This window comes from Stegostoma tigrinum, chromosome 34 (assembly GCF_030684315.1).
Source record: "Stegostoma tigrinum isolate sSteTig4 chromosome 34, sSteTig4.hap1, whole genome shotgun sequence".
Taxonomy (NCBI): domain Eukaryota; kingdom Metazoa; phylum Chordata; class Chondrichthyes; order Orectolobiformes; family Stegostomatidae; genus Stegostoma; species Stegostoma tigrinum.
Genome location: NC_081387.1, coordinates 11,651,006 through 11,669,469, shown reverse-complemented (window position 1 = coordinate 11,669,469; position 18,464 = coordinate 11,651,006). Strand labels below are relative to the sequence as shown.

The 18,464-nt window shown below is 46.9% G+C and overlaps 1 protein-coding gene across 6 annotated transcripts in view; it reads left to right on the top strand.

The window, feature by feature from the left end:
• Positions 1-18,464, top strand: part of LOC125446425 (ral guanine nucleotide dissociation stimulator-like) — a 167,445-nt gene that overhangs the window by 105,528 nt on the left and 43,453 nt on the right. For all 6 annotated transcript variants that reach the window (XM_048519987.2, XM_048519989.2, XM_048519988.2 and 3 more), the window contains exons 4-5: positions 14,386-14,460; positions 16,687-16,883. In XM_048519987.2, coding sequence (XP_048375944.1) covers positions 14,386-14,460; positions 16,687-16,883 — 272 coding nt within the window. The remainder of the gene's footprint in view (positions 1-14,385; positions 14,461-16,686; positions 16,884-18,464) is intronic.

The window sequence follows — 18,464 nt, the reverse complement described above, 5'->3', positions numbered from 1 at the left end:
TTTCCGCCCTCACCCCTCTCTTCCTTCCCACAACAACGACAGGGTTCCCCTTGTGTTCACGCACCATTCCACCAGCATCCACACCCAGAAGATCATTGATGCCATTTCCACCACCTCCAGCAAGCCACCACCAGATACATATTCCCCTCCCCTCCCTTATCCGCCTTGTGCAGGGACCATTCCCTCCACATCCAGGTCCATTCTTCCTTCACCCCCAACACGTCCCCCACAACCTTAACAACACCTTCCCCTGTAACTGGTGAAGGTGCAACACCTGCCCATTTACCTCCTCCCTCCCCAGTATCCAAGGGCCCAAACATACCTTCCAGGTGAAGCACTACTTCACCTGCACTTCCCACAATCTAGTCTACCGCAGAGGCCGCTCACAATGTGGTCTCCTCTACATCGGGGAAACGAAGCACAGATGGGTGATCCCTTTGCAGAACATCTACGTTCTGCTCACAAGAAAGACCCTGAACAACCTGTTGTCTGTCGCTTCAACGCACCATCCTGCTCCCTGGCCAACATCTGTGTCTCTGGCTTGTTGCAGTGTCCCGGTGAAGCTGATCACAAGCTGGAAGAACAACACCTCATTTTCCACTCGGAAACCCTACAGCCCTCCAGCCTCAATATCGAGTTCGATCATTTTAGGGCCTAAACTCTCCCATGTCCCAGCACCCCCACCCCACACACCAGGCCTTGTTACCACACAGCCTGTCACTACACACCCCCTGTTGTTAGTCACTAACAGTCTCCATTAACAGGTACTCACCCTCCCAGCCTGATCGTTAGCAACTCCTTTGTCCGTCCAACTGTCTTTCTCTCTCTTTGGGCTCAATCTCTGTGTCTCGTTTGCTCCTTACAACGCCTCACTGTACTCTGCATAAAAACCAAGTTTTCTCAGCTACGATCAGTTTTGAGGAAGTGCCACTGGACCGGAAACTTTAACTCTGATTTCTCTCCACAGGTGTTGCCAGACCTGTTGAGCTTTTGCAGTAATTTCTGATTTACAGCCTCCGCAGCTCTTTTTTTCTATTTGATGGGTTGAAGTGACAGGCAACCCGAAACGCAGGGTCTTTCTCACGGACTAAATGTGAGTGTTCTGCGCAGCGGTTGCCCAGTCTAAGCTTTGTTCTCTTGGTGTGGAGGAGACCACATTAGACTAAATTGAGTGAAGTTCAGGTAAAACGCTGCTTCACCCACAAGGAGCTTTGGAGACTGGGGAGGGAGGCGGTAAATGGGCAGGTGTTGTACCTTCGCTGGTTACAGGGGAAGGTGCTGTAGGGCTGTGGGGAGGTGTTGGAGGTGAAGGAGGTACGGACCAAGGTGTCCCGGAGGGAATGGTCCCCACGGAAGGCTGACAAGGGAGGGGAGGGGAATATGTGTCCGGTGGGTGGCATCTTGCTGGAGGTGGCAGAAATGGCACCTGATGATCTTCTGGATGTGGATGATGGTGGGTATGGACAAGGGCCCTATCGCTGTTGCAGGAGGGAAGAGAAGGGGCTCAGAGCCCTGCCAGCCACAGTACTGGGGATTTCTCGGTTGAGAGCATTTTGTCAAACTTGGTGTCATGGGAACAGACGGAGGAACTGGGAGAATGGAATAGAGTCTCTTGTCTACTTCCTCAGTAAAGACGTTAGACAACTCCAACCAGAATGTTATGAATGAATTTGCCCAGGTGACGCCCCCACAACGCCAAAGTGGTCCAGTCACTATAAGCCAATGCAGTACAGTCCCAACTTTGTTAGGAAACATGTAACAGCAGCTTTTGCTACAGAACGATACTATCTCTGATCCGAGATAACACGGTGTGAAGCTGAATGAATACCGCAGGGCGAGCAGCATCAGAGGAGCAGGAAAGTTGATGTTTCAGGACGATACCCACCCGAAACATTTGCTTTCCTGTTCCTCTGATGGTGCTTGGCCTGCTGTGTTCATCCAGCTGTATACCTTGTTATCTCAGATTCTCCAGCATCTGCAGTTCCTGTTATCTCTGTCTCTAATCCTATTTGCATTCCTTCCTGAGTCACTTGTAGATTTGCATTGCCTCTTTCTCTCTCTCTCTCTCTCTGTCTCTGTCTCTCTTTCTCTTTCTCTCTCTCCATCTCTCTCTCTCTACATCACTCTCTCGCCATTTCTCTCTATCTCTCTCCATAAGACATAGGAGTGGAAGTAAGGCCATTCGGCCCATCAAGTCCACTCCGCCATTTAACTCATGGATGATGGGCATTTCAACTCCACTTCCCTGCACTCTCCCCGTCGCCCTTGATTCCTTTTGAGATCAAGAATTTGTCGATCTCTGCCTTGAAGGCATCTAACATCCCAGCCTCCACTGCACTCCGTGGCAATGAATTCCACAAGCCCACCACTCTCTGGCTGAAGAAATGTCATCTCATTTCAGTTTTAAATTTACCCCCTCTAATTCTAAGGCTATGCCCACGGGTCCTAGTCTCCCCGCCTAAAGGAAACAACTTCCCAGCGTCCACCTCTTCTAAGCCAGACATTATCTTGTAAGTTTCTTTTAGATCTCCCCTCAATCTTCTAAACTCTAATGAGTACAATCTCGTTCATCATACGTTAAACCTACCATTCCAGGGATCTGTGTGAATCTCCGTTGGACACACTCCAGGGCTAGTATGCCCTTCCTGAGGTGTGGGGCCCAAAATTGGACACAGTATTCTAAACGGGGCCTAACTAAGGTGCTTTCTCTCTCTCTCTCTGTCTGGACGGTCAGTGTGTCTCTGCCTTTGGCCATGCTGGTCTTTGCAGAGCGTCCAACATGTGGGTGAACCCTGTTTTTACACGTTTATGCATGGTTTCCTGGATCATTCTGTGGTTCTGGCTAGTCCAGGAGACTCGGTTCTTACTTTGACACATGGTTAATCATTTGGATGCCCTGCCACTGTTTGTTTCTTTGCATAGCAGTACCTGGTGCCTTTCTGTCTGGGCCCTCCTTTGTTTCGTGGATAAATTGTTGGGGGATATGTCTGTCCAGGATAACTGAAGCATTTTACATTACGCTGATATCCTTTAGCATCTGCCTGCTGTGTTTTCACTGTGCGTGGCGTGTAGGTTTTGTGGCTGCAGAGTTTTACATGGCAGTATACCCAGCATCCCTTGCTGTTTGGCCAAGTTAGCAATCGATCTGTGTCGAGCAGCCAGGAGGCTGCTACAAGTCTTTACAGGAAACAGGGTGTGAGGATGTACAGTCAGGGTATCTGAGAGTCAGTGGGTTGATAGTGGATATGGGTGGCCAGTCAGCCCCCTGAAAGGGATAGGGGCAGAAGGGGAGAGAGAAGTCAGAGACGGACCAAGTGAAGGTCAGAGCAGGGTGGCAATTGGAGGCAAAACTGACGAGCTTTTCCAATTCCGGATGAGAGAAGGAAGCAGCACGGATGAGAATGTTGTTGGTGGGGGGGGCCGGAGACGGACCACAACGTGGAATATTCCACGTATCTCACGAAGAGACAGGCATAACTGGGACCCGTGCGGACACCCATGGCAACTCCTCTTACCTGAAGAAAATGAGAGGAGTTAAAAGAGAAGTTGTAGAGGGGGAGGTGGTTAGTGGGTGGGTACGGTTCAGGTCTTTGCTCAAGGAAGAAGCAGAGAGCCCTGAGACCACCCTGATGTGGAGGGGGGTGGGGGCAGCGTTGGGGGAGGGAAGGGAAGGGTGAATGTGTTAAAGGGATTGCACGCCCATGGTAAAGAGGAGGCAGCTGGAGTCTGTGAACCGGAATCTCTGAAACTGACGTAAAGCGTCAGAGGGATTGTTTGAGAGGGGGCAAGGAACGGAGCAGGGAGAAAAAAAATTTGAGTCCAAGTGGAAGAGATGCGTTCCATGGCAAAAAGAATGGGTGTGCTCAGGCAGCCCTGTTTGTGGAATTTGGGAAGGAGGTAAAGGTGAGGGGGAGTCTGTGAGCTCAGAGGCCATGGGGTGGGTTGGGGGTGGAGGTCACCAGATGAAATGAGATTAGTGACGGTGCTGGCCACAGTGGTGTGATGATCCACGGTAGGGTCATGGTCCGGGGGAGATAGGAGGAAGTATCTGAGAGCTGGCACTCAAGCTGTGCAACGTAGGGGTCAGTGCGCCAGACTACAACAGCCCCACCGTTATCAGCGGGCTTGGGGTGGATCTGAGAGTATTGGGTGCAGTCACTTCACAGGTTGGAGTGGGTGAGCTGGGGTTGGGTGGGGCGTGATGCAGAGAAATTAAAACAAGCAACGTCAATGTTCTCAGTGAACAGGTCGAGTGGAGGTTAAGAGAAACCAGAGCGAGGGGTCAAGTGGGAGGGAGAGTGTTGGAAGTGGGCGAAGGGGTCTGTGGGACAGGGAGAGAACCTTTGTCCAAAGAAATGGGCTCGGAGGCAAAGGTAATGGAAGCAGAGTTTGTTCAGGCGAGCGTGCAGAGGAATATTGCTGAGTGCAGAACGTTCAGTGTAGGTGAGCAGAAGGTTGGTAATTGTCCGTTAGGAGAGGGGATGGAATTGGCGGGAAGGGGAGGGAGGAAGGTTTCACAGAATAAAATACAAATATGTCCGTAGCGCCTTTGATGATCTTAAGAGGTCCGAGGGTCCTTTGTAGCAGCTGCCGTGTTTCTTTGGAAGTGTAGTCACTGCTCCGTTTCAGGAGAGCCAGCAGCCCTGGTTGTACAAAGTATGATCCCACGAGTCAGCAACTGGATCATTCACTTCAGTGACTTTTCATCAAGGTTTAAATAAGTTGCCAGCAGGTCCAGGGAGAAGCACCCTTGCTCTTCCTCAGAAGAGTGCCAAATGTACAAACGTATCTTGTTCATAAAAAATAAGCCATGTACATGCACAGCTACTGAAGCATTTCTGTACAATCTGCCCACGTGAATGACAACAACCATTGGAAATTTGTCATTCCCTGCAACTATGTTTATATTTGAGGCAGCAAGTGGGTTTGATAACTGAACAACTCATTGAGGTATACAGCACGGAAACAGATCCTTTGGCCCAGCTCCTCCATGCCAACCAAATCTCCTGAATCCCATTTGCCAGCATTTGGTCCCTATCCCTCTAAACCCTCCTTATTCATGTCCCCATCCAGATGCCTTTTAAATGTTGTAATTGTACCAGCCTCCACCACTTCCTCTCGCAGCTCACTCCATTCAAGCACCACCCTCTGCGTGAAAGTATTGCTCCATAGGTCCCTGCTAAATCTTTTCCTCTCACCTTAAACCTGTACCCTCTAGTTTTGGTCTCCCTCCACCCTGGGGGAAAAGACCTTGGCTATTCAGCCTATCCATGTCCCTCACGATTTTACAAACCTCTATAAGGTCACCCCCCAGACTTCGAGGTGCCAAGAAAAGCATCCCGAGTCTATTCAGCCTCTCCAATCCTGGGAACGTCCTTGAAAACCTTTTCTGAACCCTTTCAAGTTTAACAACTCCTTTCCTATAGCAGGGAGACCAGAATTAAAGGCAGTATTCCAAAAGTAGCCTAGCCAGTCTCCCATACAGGCGCAGCATGATCTCCCAACTCCTGTACTCAGTGCACTGACCATTAAATGCCAGTGTACTACCCTGTCTACTGGTGACTCCACTTTCAAGGGTTTATGCACCTGTACTCCAAGCTCTTGTTGTTCGCAACACTCCCCAGGACCGTATCATTAAGTGTATTAGGCCTGCCCTGATTTGCCTTTCCAAAATGCAGCACCTCACATCTATCTAAATTAAACTCCCTCTGCCACTCCTTGGCCCATCGGCCCATTAGATGAAGGTGCTGTTTTACTCGAGGTAACCTTCTTCACTGTCCACTACACCTCTCCTATTGTTCTTTGGCAGAATAGTGCCAAGTGGTGATTCACATCAACCAGGCAGGGAGTGCAGCTGGGACTCGTAGGCACAAGTGTTTGGAGTGAGAGTTTGAACATACAACCCGCAACATATGTCAAAAACGGAAGTCCATTGGGTCCATCCTACATCTTCAGGCCCAGGAAAGGAGCTGGCTGGTCAATTGCACATTCCTCCTTCAACCGTCCCCTGCCCTTTCTGCAAATTTGTTTTTTTTCTTTCTCGAGTATTCATTCCCATCCTTCATGGACATCACTGTTGCCTTTCCACTTGCAATCAATGCAGCACAGCTTAGAAGAGCTTGTTGTGGAATAATGTCCTTATCTCGCAATTGCAATTCTCAAGTTAATTACCTTAATTATTGTAATACCCTTAAAGTAAATCCAGTGACGTGGTGGTATTAACCGTGGTGTTGCGTTGACAGCGTTACTGTTATAATGAGTTTATGATGTTTGATGCTATCTCTCCCGAACTCACCATTATTGAAGGTACACATTATTGAAGGACACAGCTCCCTTTGGGAACATGAAGGGCGTAGATAAACTGAATAGCCAAGGTCTTTTCCCTGGGGTAGGATAGTTCAAAACTAGATGGCATATTTTTAAAGTGAGAGATCAAAATAGGGACTTAAGGGTCAACTTTTTCTCGCACACTGTGGTTTGTGTGTGGAATGAACTACCAGAGGAAGTGGTGGATGCTGGTACAGTTATAAAATTTAAAAGACATTTGGACAGGTACATGAATAGGAACAGTTTTTAGATGTGTATGGGCCAAATACAAGCCGATGGGACTGGTTTAGTTGGCATGGACGTGTTGGACTGAAGGGTCTGCTTCCATGCTGTATAACTATATGACTTTGAATGCTTCAGCAGCTCAGCACTTTCAAACTCTCACCATTTCAGAAACACTCTGCAAAAAACTTCTCACTTATCCACATTATATTTCATCTGTCATGCTTCTACCACACACAGCCTGTCTCAATCACCTTGAAACCTTTCTGCTTCATCCTCATAGCTCACATTCCCACCACTGTTTTTTTTTAAATTATCCTCAAACTTCAAAATTTCCCCCACATTACTGATGCTTATGGTGGCCCATTGATTGCAACCTGCCAACTGGAAATTGATCGATAGATTCCAATTGTCAGCTTTCTCTCTGTTAACTAGTCCCCATTCCATGCTTGTGGATTATGCCCAATCTCACAGTCATAAGGAAACAGGCCCTTCAGTCCAACCAGTCCATACTGACTATAATCCCAAACTGAACCAGTCCCTCCCGCTTGGCCCCTATCTTTCCAAACATTTCTTATTTATCTACTTATCTAAAAGTTTTTTAAACATTGTAACTTTACCCACATCCATCACTTCCTCTGGAAGTTCATTCCACACACGAACCACTCCCTCGTGTGGAAAAAAAATTATCCCACAGGTCTTTTTTAGATCTTTCTCCTCTCACCTCAAAGATACATCCCCTAAAGGAGTAGGCCATCCTAGGGTAGAGACACGTGACATTCTCCTTATCTGTAGCAATCATGATTTTATAGACCCCTAATAAGGTCACTCCGCAGCCTCTTCACGCTCTTTAATTTTGTTCACTTACCTTGTGTGTCAGACTTTCACAGACACCTTTTGAAAGTCCAAGTATACGGCTTTCACGAGCTCTCTTAATCAATTCTGCCAGCAACGTCCTCAAAAATCTCTGTCTGGTTTCCTTCCATAAATCCGTGTTGATTCTGTTCAGTTAGAAAATTGCTTTCATAAAAATGTCCAGTAATCACATCCCTTTTGAATACATTCCAGTGTTTTCCCTGCTACAAGCGGTAGAAGTCAGGTTGGCAGGTCCATAGTTCCATCTTTACCCTTTTGCTCCTTTATGAAATAGTGAGGTTACGTTCACACCTTTCAGGTCTGCAGGCGTTGGTGTGCAATTAAACATGATCACCAGCATATCCATTCCCTCTGTAGCCATTTCTTTCAACACTCCAGGCTGAACGTCATCGAATCTCAGCGTTTCTCAACTATCAGCCCTAATAATTTCTCCATTGCTAACTCCATGTTTTAACAAAATTCTTTAATTTCCACATTCCCACTAGATGCTTGGTTTTTAATTATTTCAGGGAGACTTGTGTTATCTTCTGTGAAGACAGGCAAGAAGAGAAGTTCTCTGCTAATTTTCTATTTGATTTTCCAATTTTTCCTGTAGTACACATTTGTATTTGCTGATATTTCCCTTTTTATAGACCTATAGAAGCTTTTGTAATCATTTTTAACTTCCTTGCTGCTTTCCATGAACAGTTTGGACATATCTCGGCAGCAGATATATGGGAACACCACCACCTCCAAGTTCCCCCTCCAAGCTACTCACCATCCTGACTTGGAAATCCGCCGCTGTTCCTTCACTGTCACTGGGTCGAAATCCTGGAATTCCCTCCCTGATGGTATTGTGGGTCAACCCACAGCATTTTAAGAAGGCAGCTCGCCACCACCTTCTCAAGGGCAACTAGGGATGGGCAATAAATGTGGCCCAGCTGACGGTGCCCATGTCCCAGAAGTTTATTCTTCTTATCAATTTCTTGGTCTTACTTTGCTGAGTTCTAAAATTCTCCCAATCCTCAGGCTTAACAGTCGTTTTGGAAACTTTATGATGCACCTCCTCTGAACTAGTATGGTGTTTAACTTAGTTGTTAGCCGTGGTCCTCTTGCTTTTCCTACTGGGCAATTTTGCTATAAAGGAAAAAATGCTTTTTTGAAAAGCAACATTATTTCTTTGAATGGTAACTTTGTCTATCTACAGTCTGATCTTATAATATGTTTTTCCAATCCACCATAACCAAAGTCCTTTGCATAACTTCATGATTCCTCTAGTTTCCATTTTAAGTGCCTCTTTTTCAATCTTAAAGGAAAAGTATATGATACAATGGTCACTGTTCCCTAAAAGTTCTTTTCAGTTCGGTTATTAAGCAACCATTATAGTTCCATAATAGTAGGGATGGCACGATGGCTCAGTGGTTAGCACTGCAGCCTCACAGCACCAGGGACCCGGGTTCAATTCCCCCCTCGGGCAACTGTCTGTGTGGAGTTTGAACAATCTCCAGGTGCTCTGGTTTCTTCCCACAGTCCGAAGGTGGGTGGGTAGGGATTGACTGGCCGTGCTAAATTATCCCATAGTGTCCTGGGATATGCAGACTAGGTGGGTTAGCCGTGGGAAATGCAGAGTTAAATCGTGGTAAATGAGCAGGGCTTTGCTCTTTTTTTCAAATGGAGATGTTTCAAATCATGTTAGGCTGAGGTGAAGTAAATAAAGTAAAGCCTTACTAGTGACTGAAGGTGGAAAGCACAGATTTAAGGTGACTGGCGAAGGAAACAGAAATGGCACAGCTGCTGGTTGGCATTGGCCTCTTAAAGTGTTGGGTAAGTAATTGATGGAAATTGGAAAAAGCAAGGATATGAAGGAAGAGCAGGGAAGTGGCAGTAGCTGGACTGATCTTTAGATGAGGTATGAATGGCCTCCTACTGTTTAGAATATTCTATCATATTCCCGTTTGTATTTGAGACATAAATGCTGCAAGGATTGACTGGTATCTCATTTAAAATCAAACCACCAGGGCCTCTAGTGGCACGGGGTAGTGCCCCAGTCTCTGACCAAGGAGGCTTGGGCCCAAGTCCCTTCTACTGCAGCGGTGTGTGATTTAGCAAGCTGACAAGGAAACAATATCTAAAAGCCAAGCTGGTGCTGGCGCTGAAATAGGAACAGGAAAAGCTGGAGGGAGAAACAGTTCATGTTCCAAGTCTGATGTATTTCCTGTAGACTTGTCTGTCCTCCTCAGTTCTCCGTTTCTGAGGAAGCTGTCAGATCAAAACATTAACTGTTTCTCCCTCAGCAGATATGTGTTGAGTTTCTCCAGCATTGTCCTAACTGGTATTTCTGTGTCCTCAAGACCCGTCAGATTGCTTTGCAAAACTTGTATGCTTTAGGCATTTGCCTGCAGATGTTAATGTTGGCCTGGAGTTGCTTAACTATCAGGAAGTAACTCTTATTTAACCGTTTAAGCTGTTCCAGCTGGTTAAGGAAAATATTGCTGGCAGTTGGCGCTGGTCTGACCGGTTTTGGAAATGTTGCCATGAACAAACACGTACGGCGCACTTTGGATGAATGAAGTATAGTCTCACCCACCTTTGGTTCCCTCCGTCTTTTGGTACCCTGAAGGGTGCCACCTTCGTCACCTTCTTGCAGCAGCTCTGGGCAGAATGAGGGTTCGTACTACCCAGGTTAAACTCCGTCCCCATCAACAATGTGGACCGCAGCAGCTCAAGAAGGCAGCTCACCCCCGCCTCCTCAAGGACGGCTTAGGGACAGGCCCAGCTGTGACTGTTCTTTCCTGTCCGGGAGCACCCTGGGTGTGGGCTTAAGCTAGAACAACAGAAGGTAGGAATAGATAACAAGGTATAGAGCTGGATGAACGCAGCGGGTCAGGCAGCATCAGGGGAGTAGGAAGGCTGACGTTTCGGGCCTAGACCCTTCTTCAGAAATTTAGGCACGACTTTTCATGCACTTTTGAGGGGCCTTACAATGAATTTGGCTATTACCTGCGGAATTAGCCCTCCAGCTTTGAAAGGAGAATGAAATTTAAATTAAAATGACATTCTATGGAGTTGGTGATAGACTCTGGCCCCTGGCCACGAAAGGCTTGAGGCCTACCATTCATGTCCGATGAGTGAATGAGCGAAAGAAAAATGAGGACACCCCTCCCTAATTATTGAGCCTGAACTCTGCACCCACTCTGCCCATTATTATTGGGTACCACTGTGTCTCACCTGCAGGATGGACTGGCGAAAGGGGTGAGGACCAGCAAACAGGATAGAGCGGGAATACTGGTGCGTTCTCTCTTTTAGTTTGTCAATGACATTAATAATGTGTTAATTGCATTGTTAATCATAGAATCCCCACATTATGGGAACAGGCCATTCGGCCCAACACACCCACACCGCCCCTCTGAAGAGCATTCCAGCCAGACCCATTCTCCTGCATTTCCCACATCTAACCCACCCAGCCTGCACACCCTTGAACACTGTGGGCAATTTAGCATGGCCAGTGCACCTAGCCTGCACATCTTTGGACTGTGGGAGAAAACCGGAGCAAACCCACGCAGACATGGGGAGAATGCACAAACTCCGCACAGAGGGTGGAATCAAACCGTCACTGTGAAGCAGCAGTGCTAACCACTGAGCTACCATGTTAAGGGCAGTAATTGATTAAGTACTTTGAGAATTTTTTTTTCCACCTGCCATCTATCCAGCTCTAACTTTCCATTCCATCCCAGGTGGGAGGCTCTCGGTGCAGGGATTCTCCCTTTCAACCATCAGGGATTGGTTGCACGTGGTGCTCCTGGGCTTGAGCTACCATGGGCCAGGCCATTCACATGTCCAGGAAGTGAGCTGTGGAGCCGGATGTTGGATCTGTTCCTAAGTTCAGGACAGGGAGTTGATGCTGTCCACCAGTGCGAGTGAGGCCTTCCACAAGTAGTGGCACTCCAGGGGCTGGAGTACATGACACCTCCAGTTGAAGCATTGAAGGCGGGGGGGCCTCGTTTGAACTGGAAACAGTTTGCAAGGGTCAGTGGGAAAGGAATGGCTCAAAGAAAGAAATAGGATTTGGAGAGCCTTTGCAGACTCAGTGCTGTCACAGTTCTATGAAGCATTGACTCATTCTGTCTCTCCACAGATGCTGCCGGAGTTGCTGAGTTTCACCAGTACTTCCAGCTTTTTGTTTTGTCTTAATCTGGTCGGGCTGAATGGCCTGACGCTGTGCCATATATCTCAAGTCGTTCCGTGCAACACTGACGCTTCGTACGTGGGACGGACTGCCCAGCTTCTCAGCCCCTCACAATGTTCCACTACTTAACGTCGTTGCCTGGCCCATCTCAGTAATTAGCCTGTGTAGTATAACCCAACGAAATTGGAACAAGAGTCGGCCATTTGGCCCTTTTGAGCCTCCCCCGCCATTCCATAGGATCGCGGCTGCTCCGACATTCCTTACGTCCACGCTCCTGCCCTTTCTGCATAAGTCTTGATCTCCCCGACTCATCAAGAATCTATTTCGTAGATATTATAATTAGTAAATATACACAAGGACTCAGCCCCCACAGCTCTCTGTGGTGAGGAGTTCCAAAGACTCACGACCCTCTGAGAGAAGGAATTCCTCCTCGTCTCATTCTTGAATTGGCACCCCCTCTAGTCTGAGATTATGCTCTATGGTTCTTGATGGTCCTCACAAGGGAAACATCCTCTCATCATTTACAATGTCAAGCCCTTTAAGAATCCTGTGTGCAATGGGATATGAATCAGTGTAATGTTAGTACATCTATCGATACAAGCAGTGGTATTGTATCTCTCACTGCTGGATCAGCTGGGGCTCCCATCCTAGCAGGGACTCGGATGGGAATGTTCAAGCCTTGCTATCAGTTCCATCCTTGACCTCGCCTCGCTGTCATCTCCTCCAACCCACCGATGCTCCAACACTCGTTTCTTGTTTCCACTTTTAATTTCTCCACCCCTGGTGGTGGGAGTTTCCATTCCCTGGACCCTATTTCCTGAAGTTCCATCCCTAAAGTTCCTATTTTAGACAGTCTGCCTCTTTGACCAAGCTTCTGATCTCCTTTTGGCGTCATGTTGTGTTTCATAGCCTGCCCGACAAGCACTTTGGTATGTTTCTTTGTATTAAAACCACTATATGAAGAAAATAAGAAATGAAACAAAAAACTGCAGATGCTGGAGATCTGAAACAAAAGATTTTGATCAGATGGGGATTTCGACCAAGGTGTGGCAGATGGAGTTTAATTTAGATAAATGTGAGGTGCTGCTGCATTTTGGAAAGGCAAATCAGGGAAGGACGTCTACACTTAATGGTAAGGTCTTGGGGAGTGTTGCTGACCAATGTGCTGCAATGCAGGTTCATAGTTCCTTGAAAGTGAAGTTGCATGTTGACAGGACAGTGAAGAAGGTGTTTGGCACGCCTTTAATGGTCAGTGCATTGAGTATAGGAGTCGGGAGATCGTGCTGCAGCTGTACAGGACATTGTTTGGGCTACTTTTGGAATACTGTGTTCAACCCTGGTCTCCCCATAGGAAAAATGTTGCGAAACTCGAAAGGATTCAGAAAAGATTTACAACGGTGTTGCCAGGGTTTGAGCTACAGGGAGAGGCTAGATAGAGTGGGGCTATTTTTCCTGGGGCATCGGAGGCTGAGGGGTGACCTTATAGAGGTTTATAAAATCATGAGGGGCATGGATAGGGTGGATAGTCAAGGTCTTTTTCCTCAGGTAGGAGAGTCAAAAACTAGAGGATATAGGTTTAAGGTGAGAGGGGAAAGATTTAAAAGGGACGGAAGGAGCAAAGTTTTCACACAGGGAGTGGTGCGTGTATGGAATGAGCTGCCAGATGATGTGGTGGAGGCTGGTACAATTACAACATTTAAAAGGCATCTGGATGGGTACATGAACAGGAAGGGCTGAGAGTGCCATGTGCTGTAAAATGGGACTAGATTAATTTAGGATGTCTGGTCAACATGGATGAGTTGGGCTGAAGGGTCTTTTTCCGGACTGTAAATTTTTATGACTGTATGAAACGAAACTGATAGAGAATCTCTGCAGATCTGGCAGTACCTATGGGAACAAAGTCGAGTGTACTATTTTCTAAATGGGGAGAAAATTCAGAAGTCTCAACTGCAAAGAGATTTGGCAGTTGTAGTCCAGGATTCTCTCAAGATAAACTTGCAGGTTGAGTCAGTAATCAATAAGGAAAATGCAATGTTGGCATTTATTTTGAGAGGACTTGAATACAAAGCAGGGATGAATTAGTGAGGCATTATAAGGCCCTGGTCAGGCCCCATTTGGAGTAGTGTGTGCAGTTTTGAGCCCCATATCTCAGGGTGGATGTACTGGCTGTGGAGCAGGTTCAGAGGAGGTTCACGAGAATGGTCCCAGGAATGAAAAGCTGAACATATGAGGAATGTTTGAGGTTTGAGGACTCTGGGACTACACTCATTGGAGTTTAGAAGGATGAGGGGGGTTATAATTGAAACTTACAGAATACTGAATGGCCTGGACAGAGTGGATGTTGGGAAGATGCTTCCATTGATAGGAGAGTTGAGGACGTGAGGGCACAGCCTTTGAGTAAAGGGAAGACCTTTTAGAACGGAGATAAGGAGAAACTTCTTCAGCCAGAGAGTGGTGAATCTATGGAATTCACTGCCACAGAAGGCTGTGGGGGACAGGTCATTGAGTCCATTTAAGACTGAGATAGATAGGTTTTTGATTATCAAGGGGATCAAGGGTTTTGGGGAAAAAACAGGAGAATGGGGTTGAGGAACTTATCAGCCATGATTGAATGGGGGAAGCAGACTTGATGGGCCAAATGGCCTAAGTTCTGCTCCTGTGTCTTATGGTCTTATGGTCTTATGGAGTCTGGTGACCCTTCACCAGAACATGAATGGTGATGGAGAAAACAGTTGTTGTTGGTATCTGTAACTGATTGGTCATGAGCGTGACATTCCCTCCTTCTATCCATGCAGGCTGGACCACTTAAAACGAGAGCTAGGAGAGAGCACAGACTGTTGCTCACTAAATGATTGGGATCATCTTCGACAGTAAGTTTTTTTTTACACGAACCTTTCCCTTGCTCTTTTGCTCAATTATAGACTTCTTCTCTTCAGTCATTCATTCAGAGACATCAAGGGCTGCCTAATCAAGGAGCCCGTTCCGGTTCCTAAAGCCTAAAAGCAAAGCTGATGGGAGTTGCATGGGTGATTATGAATTGGCATGAAAGGAGGACTTGCAGCTGAGGACCTTATAAAGTGTTGCACAGCTCAAGTAGAATTCTGCCTTCGTGGCTCAGAAGGCAGTGTGTACTTTTCTGTAGCAGGAGATTGTGATTTCAAAGGCCCGGCCCAGAGGCATGAACCCAGTTAATGCACCCAGCGCATTACTGAGTGCAACACTGCCAGAAGCTCTTTTAAATGAGTCACAGCCAGTCTGCCAAAACAGGGGGATGTCGAAGAGCCTCTGTTTGCAAATTTCAGTGTCCTGGCCAACAGTTTTCCTTCCTCTTAACTACACCTCAATTGTTTGAATTATTTACGGGTGGAGGGCATGAACTCAAGTTGCGGATACAAAGAGACACTCATTGAAACTGGAGCCAGGAGGTACGTGCTTGCAATATTTCACATCGCAAGTAGACGTCACTCCGAGTACTATTGTTCAATAACGGCTCTCTGGAATATAACCCAATCCGCATCACAAAACACGTAGGGCATTGATTTAATTTGCTTGCTGTGTGCAGGTTGCCTATACCAATGACAAGCCATCAAACATACTTAATGGTTTATAAAGCGCTTTGACTTCTCATGTTCCCCTGAGAGGCGCGACAGGCCGTTCCTGGGTGCAAGTTGATTTGTACGCCAGTCGGAACACAATGCAGTACAATGTAAAGCAGCCGTCCATAAGTAAGAGAACTGTTGATGAGTCAGGCCTTGAAGATAACATCCCTGAAAGCTGTAGAAGTAAGTGTGAGCGTTCGTAAGTTGAACATTTGTCATTCAGGGACCATTGGGTATAAAGCATGTCTTTTTTTCTTATAACACTTGCACAGAAGTTATGAATGACCCCAAGATAATAAAATGTGAGGCTGGATGAGCACAGCAGGCCCAGCAGCATCTCAGGAGCACAAAACCTGACGTTTCGAGGCCCGAAATGTCAGCTTTTGTGCTCCTGAGATGCTGCTGGGCCTGCTGTGTTCATCCAGCCTCACATTTTATTATCTTGGATTCTCCAGCAGTTCCCATTATCACTTATGAATGACCCCGCTCTCTCTTCTTCCCTTCGCTGATGGACTGCGGAGTTACATTTACTGACATAAACAGCATTAGAAAGGTAGCATAGTGTAGTTGCTGATGCTGTCCCGGCACCTCTGGCCTTGATATTTCAAAAAGTCGTAGAGATGTACAGCATGGAAACAGACCCCATGGTCCCACTTGTCTGTGCCGACCATGTATCCCAAATTAATCTCATCCCATTTACCAACATTTGGCCCATATCCCTCTAAACCCTTCCTATTCCTATACACATCCAGATGCCTTTTAAATGTTGTAACTGCACCAGCCTCCACCACTTCCTCTGGCAGCTCATTCCATACACGCACCACCCTCTGTTTGAAAAAGTTGCCCTTCAGGTCCCTTTAAAATCTTTCCCCTCTCACCTTAAACCTACGCCCTCTAGTTTATGACTCCCCCCGACCCTGGGGAAAAGACCTTGGCTAATCACCCTATCCACGCCCCTCATGATTTTATAACCTCAATAAGGTTACCCCTCAGCCTCCATAGCTCCAGGGAAAGTAGCCCCAGCCTACTCAGCCCCTCTCTATAGGTCAAACCCTCCGATCCTGGCAACAACCTTGTCCATCTTTTTCTGAACCCTTTCGAGTTTCACACCATCCTTCCTCTAGTAGGGAGACCAGAACTGAACACAGTATTCCAAAAGTGGCCTGACTAATATCCTGTACAGCTACAACATCACCTTCCAACTCCTGTACTCAGTGCACTGTCCAGTAAAGGCAAGTATATCTAATGCCTTGTTCTCTACCCTGTCTATCTGTGACGCCACTTTTAAAGAACTATGAACCTACATTTCAAGGTCTCTTTGTTCCGCAGCAATCCTCAGGACCTTAGCATTCCTGCCCTGATTTGCTTTTCCAAAATCAAACACCTGACATTCATCTAAATTACATTCCATCTGCCACTCCTTGGCCCATCGCCCATCTGATCAAGGTCCAGTTGGGCAGTGATACTTCTCCTAACTGCCCTGCCTTCATGTTGCAGTGTGGCCTCGTCTGTATTCTCCACGTGGCTGGAACAGTATTCTGAAGATTTCCAAGGCCTGGATCGTGCGTCACTGCAGCGCCTGGTGCTTTATATGAGACGGGAATTTGGGGGCTCGGAGCTGGAGCGGCGAGCTGAGGATCTCCTGTTACAGAATGAGAGTCTTTTGATCAGCGATGGGAAAGTACCGACAGATGGTATGCAGTCTTGTTTGGTTTCGTCAATATTTGCTCAAATATAATCCCATGTGCCAGAATCATGAACACCATTAGCTAATTCAGCAAGGCCAGCAGGTCCATGGGAGAATAGCTTGCCTCTAGGTTCCCCTTGATGTGACAGATCCCTTTTGACTTCAGAATTACCATCTGTTCCTTCTTTGAGGCTGGGTTGTATCCTGCAACTCTCTCCCAAAGAATTACCCCTCCTAAGTCAGTGGGCTAACTAAACTGCCACAACATTACTCTCTGATTACCACCTCCCAGTCTGACAATCAGTTCTGAGATTACTCCCACTGCTAGCCCAATGCAAATACCTCCCAACAATGCTCTGTAATTACCCCCCCAACAGCGCTCTGTAATTACCCCCCCTGAACAGTGCTGTGTAATTACCCCCCCAACAGCGCTCTGTAATTACCCTCCAACAGAACTCTAATCACCCCCCCAACAGAATTCTGTAATTACCCCCCCAACTGTGCTCTGTAGTTATCCCCCAACAGCACTCTGTAATTACACCCAGAACAGTGCTCTGTAATTACCCCCCAACAGAACTCTGTAATTACACCCAGAACTGGGCTCTGTAATTACCCCCCAACAGAACTCTGTAATTACACCCAGAACTGGGTTCTGTAATTACCACCCAACAGAACTCTGTAATTACACCCAGAACTGGGTTCTGTAATTACCACCCAACAGAACTCTGTAATTACCCCCTGAACAGCACTCTGTAAATACCCCCCAACAGCACTCTGTAATTACGCCCTCAACAGTGCTCTGTAATTACCCCACTAACAGCACTCTCTAGTTACACCCCAACAGCACTCTGGAATTACTTCACCAACAGCGCTCTGTAGTTACACCCTAACAGTGGTCTGCAATTACCCCCCCGAACAACACTGCAGGATTAACCCTGAATCACATTACTTCAGGCTGAGTGTAAGGCCTCAAACATGCTTCAATGATCACAGATTAGGACTAAAATTTGGAAGCATTGAAATAAAAGGGAAGCTGGGTTGTACTTTTTAGAATGTTTGTTTATTAATTTGTGGAACCAAGTGAAGCGAGAAAATTGTGCAATAATTGTGGTCACACGATGGAGAAAGACAATTTGAGAACGTGAAACATGAGAGCATACAGCAGGGCAGCACAGGAACAGGCCCTTCGGCCCACAATGTTGTGCCAAACCTGACGCCAAATGAAACTAATCCCTTCTGCCTACCCTTGGCCCATATCCCTCCATCCCCTGCATACTCATATCTAAAAAGCCCCTACCATATTTACCTCCAACAACACCCCCTGGCAGTACGCTCCGGACTCCTACTGCTCTCTGCATTAAAAAAAACTTATCCCTCACATCTGCTTTGATGTTTTTCCCTCTCTCACCTTAAATGTGTGTCCCCTAGTGTGAGACATTTCAACTCTGGGGTTAAAAAGATTCTGCCAACCCTGTCTGTACTTTCCATCAACTTATAGGTTTTTATCGAGTCTCCCTTCAGCTTCTACTGCTCAAGAGGAGACAACTTGAGTTTTTCTGGCCTCTCCTTATAGCTCATCCCCTCCAAT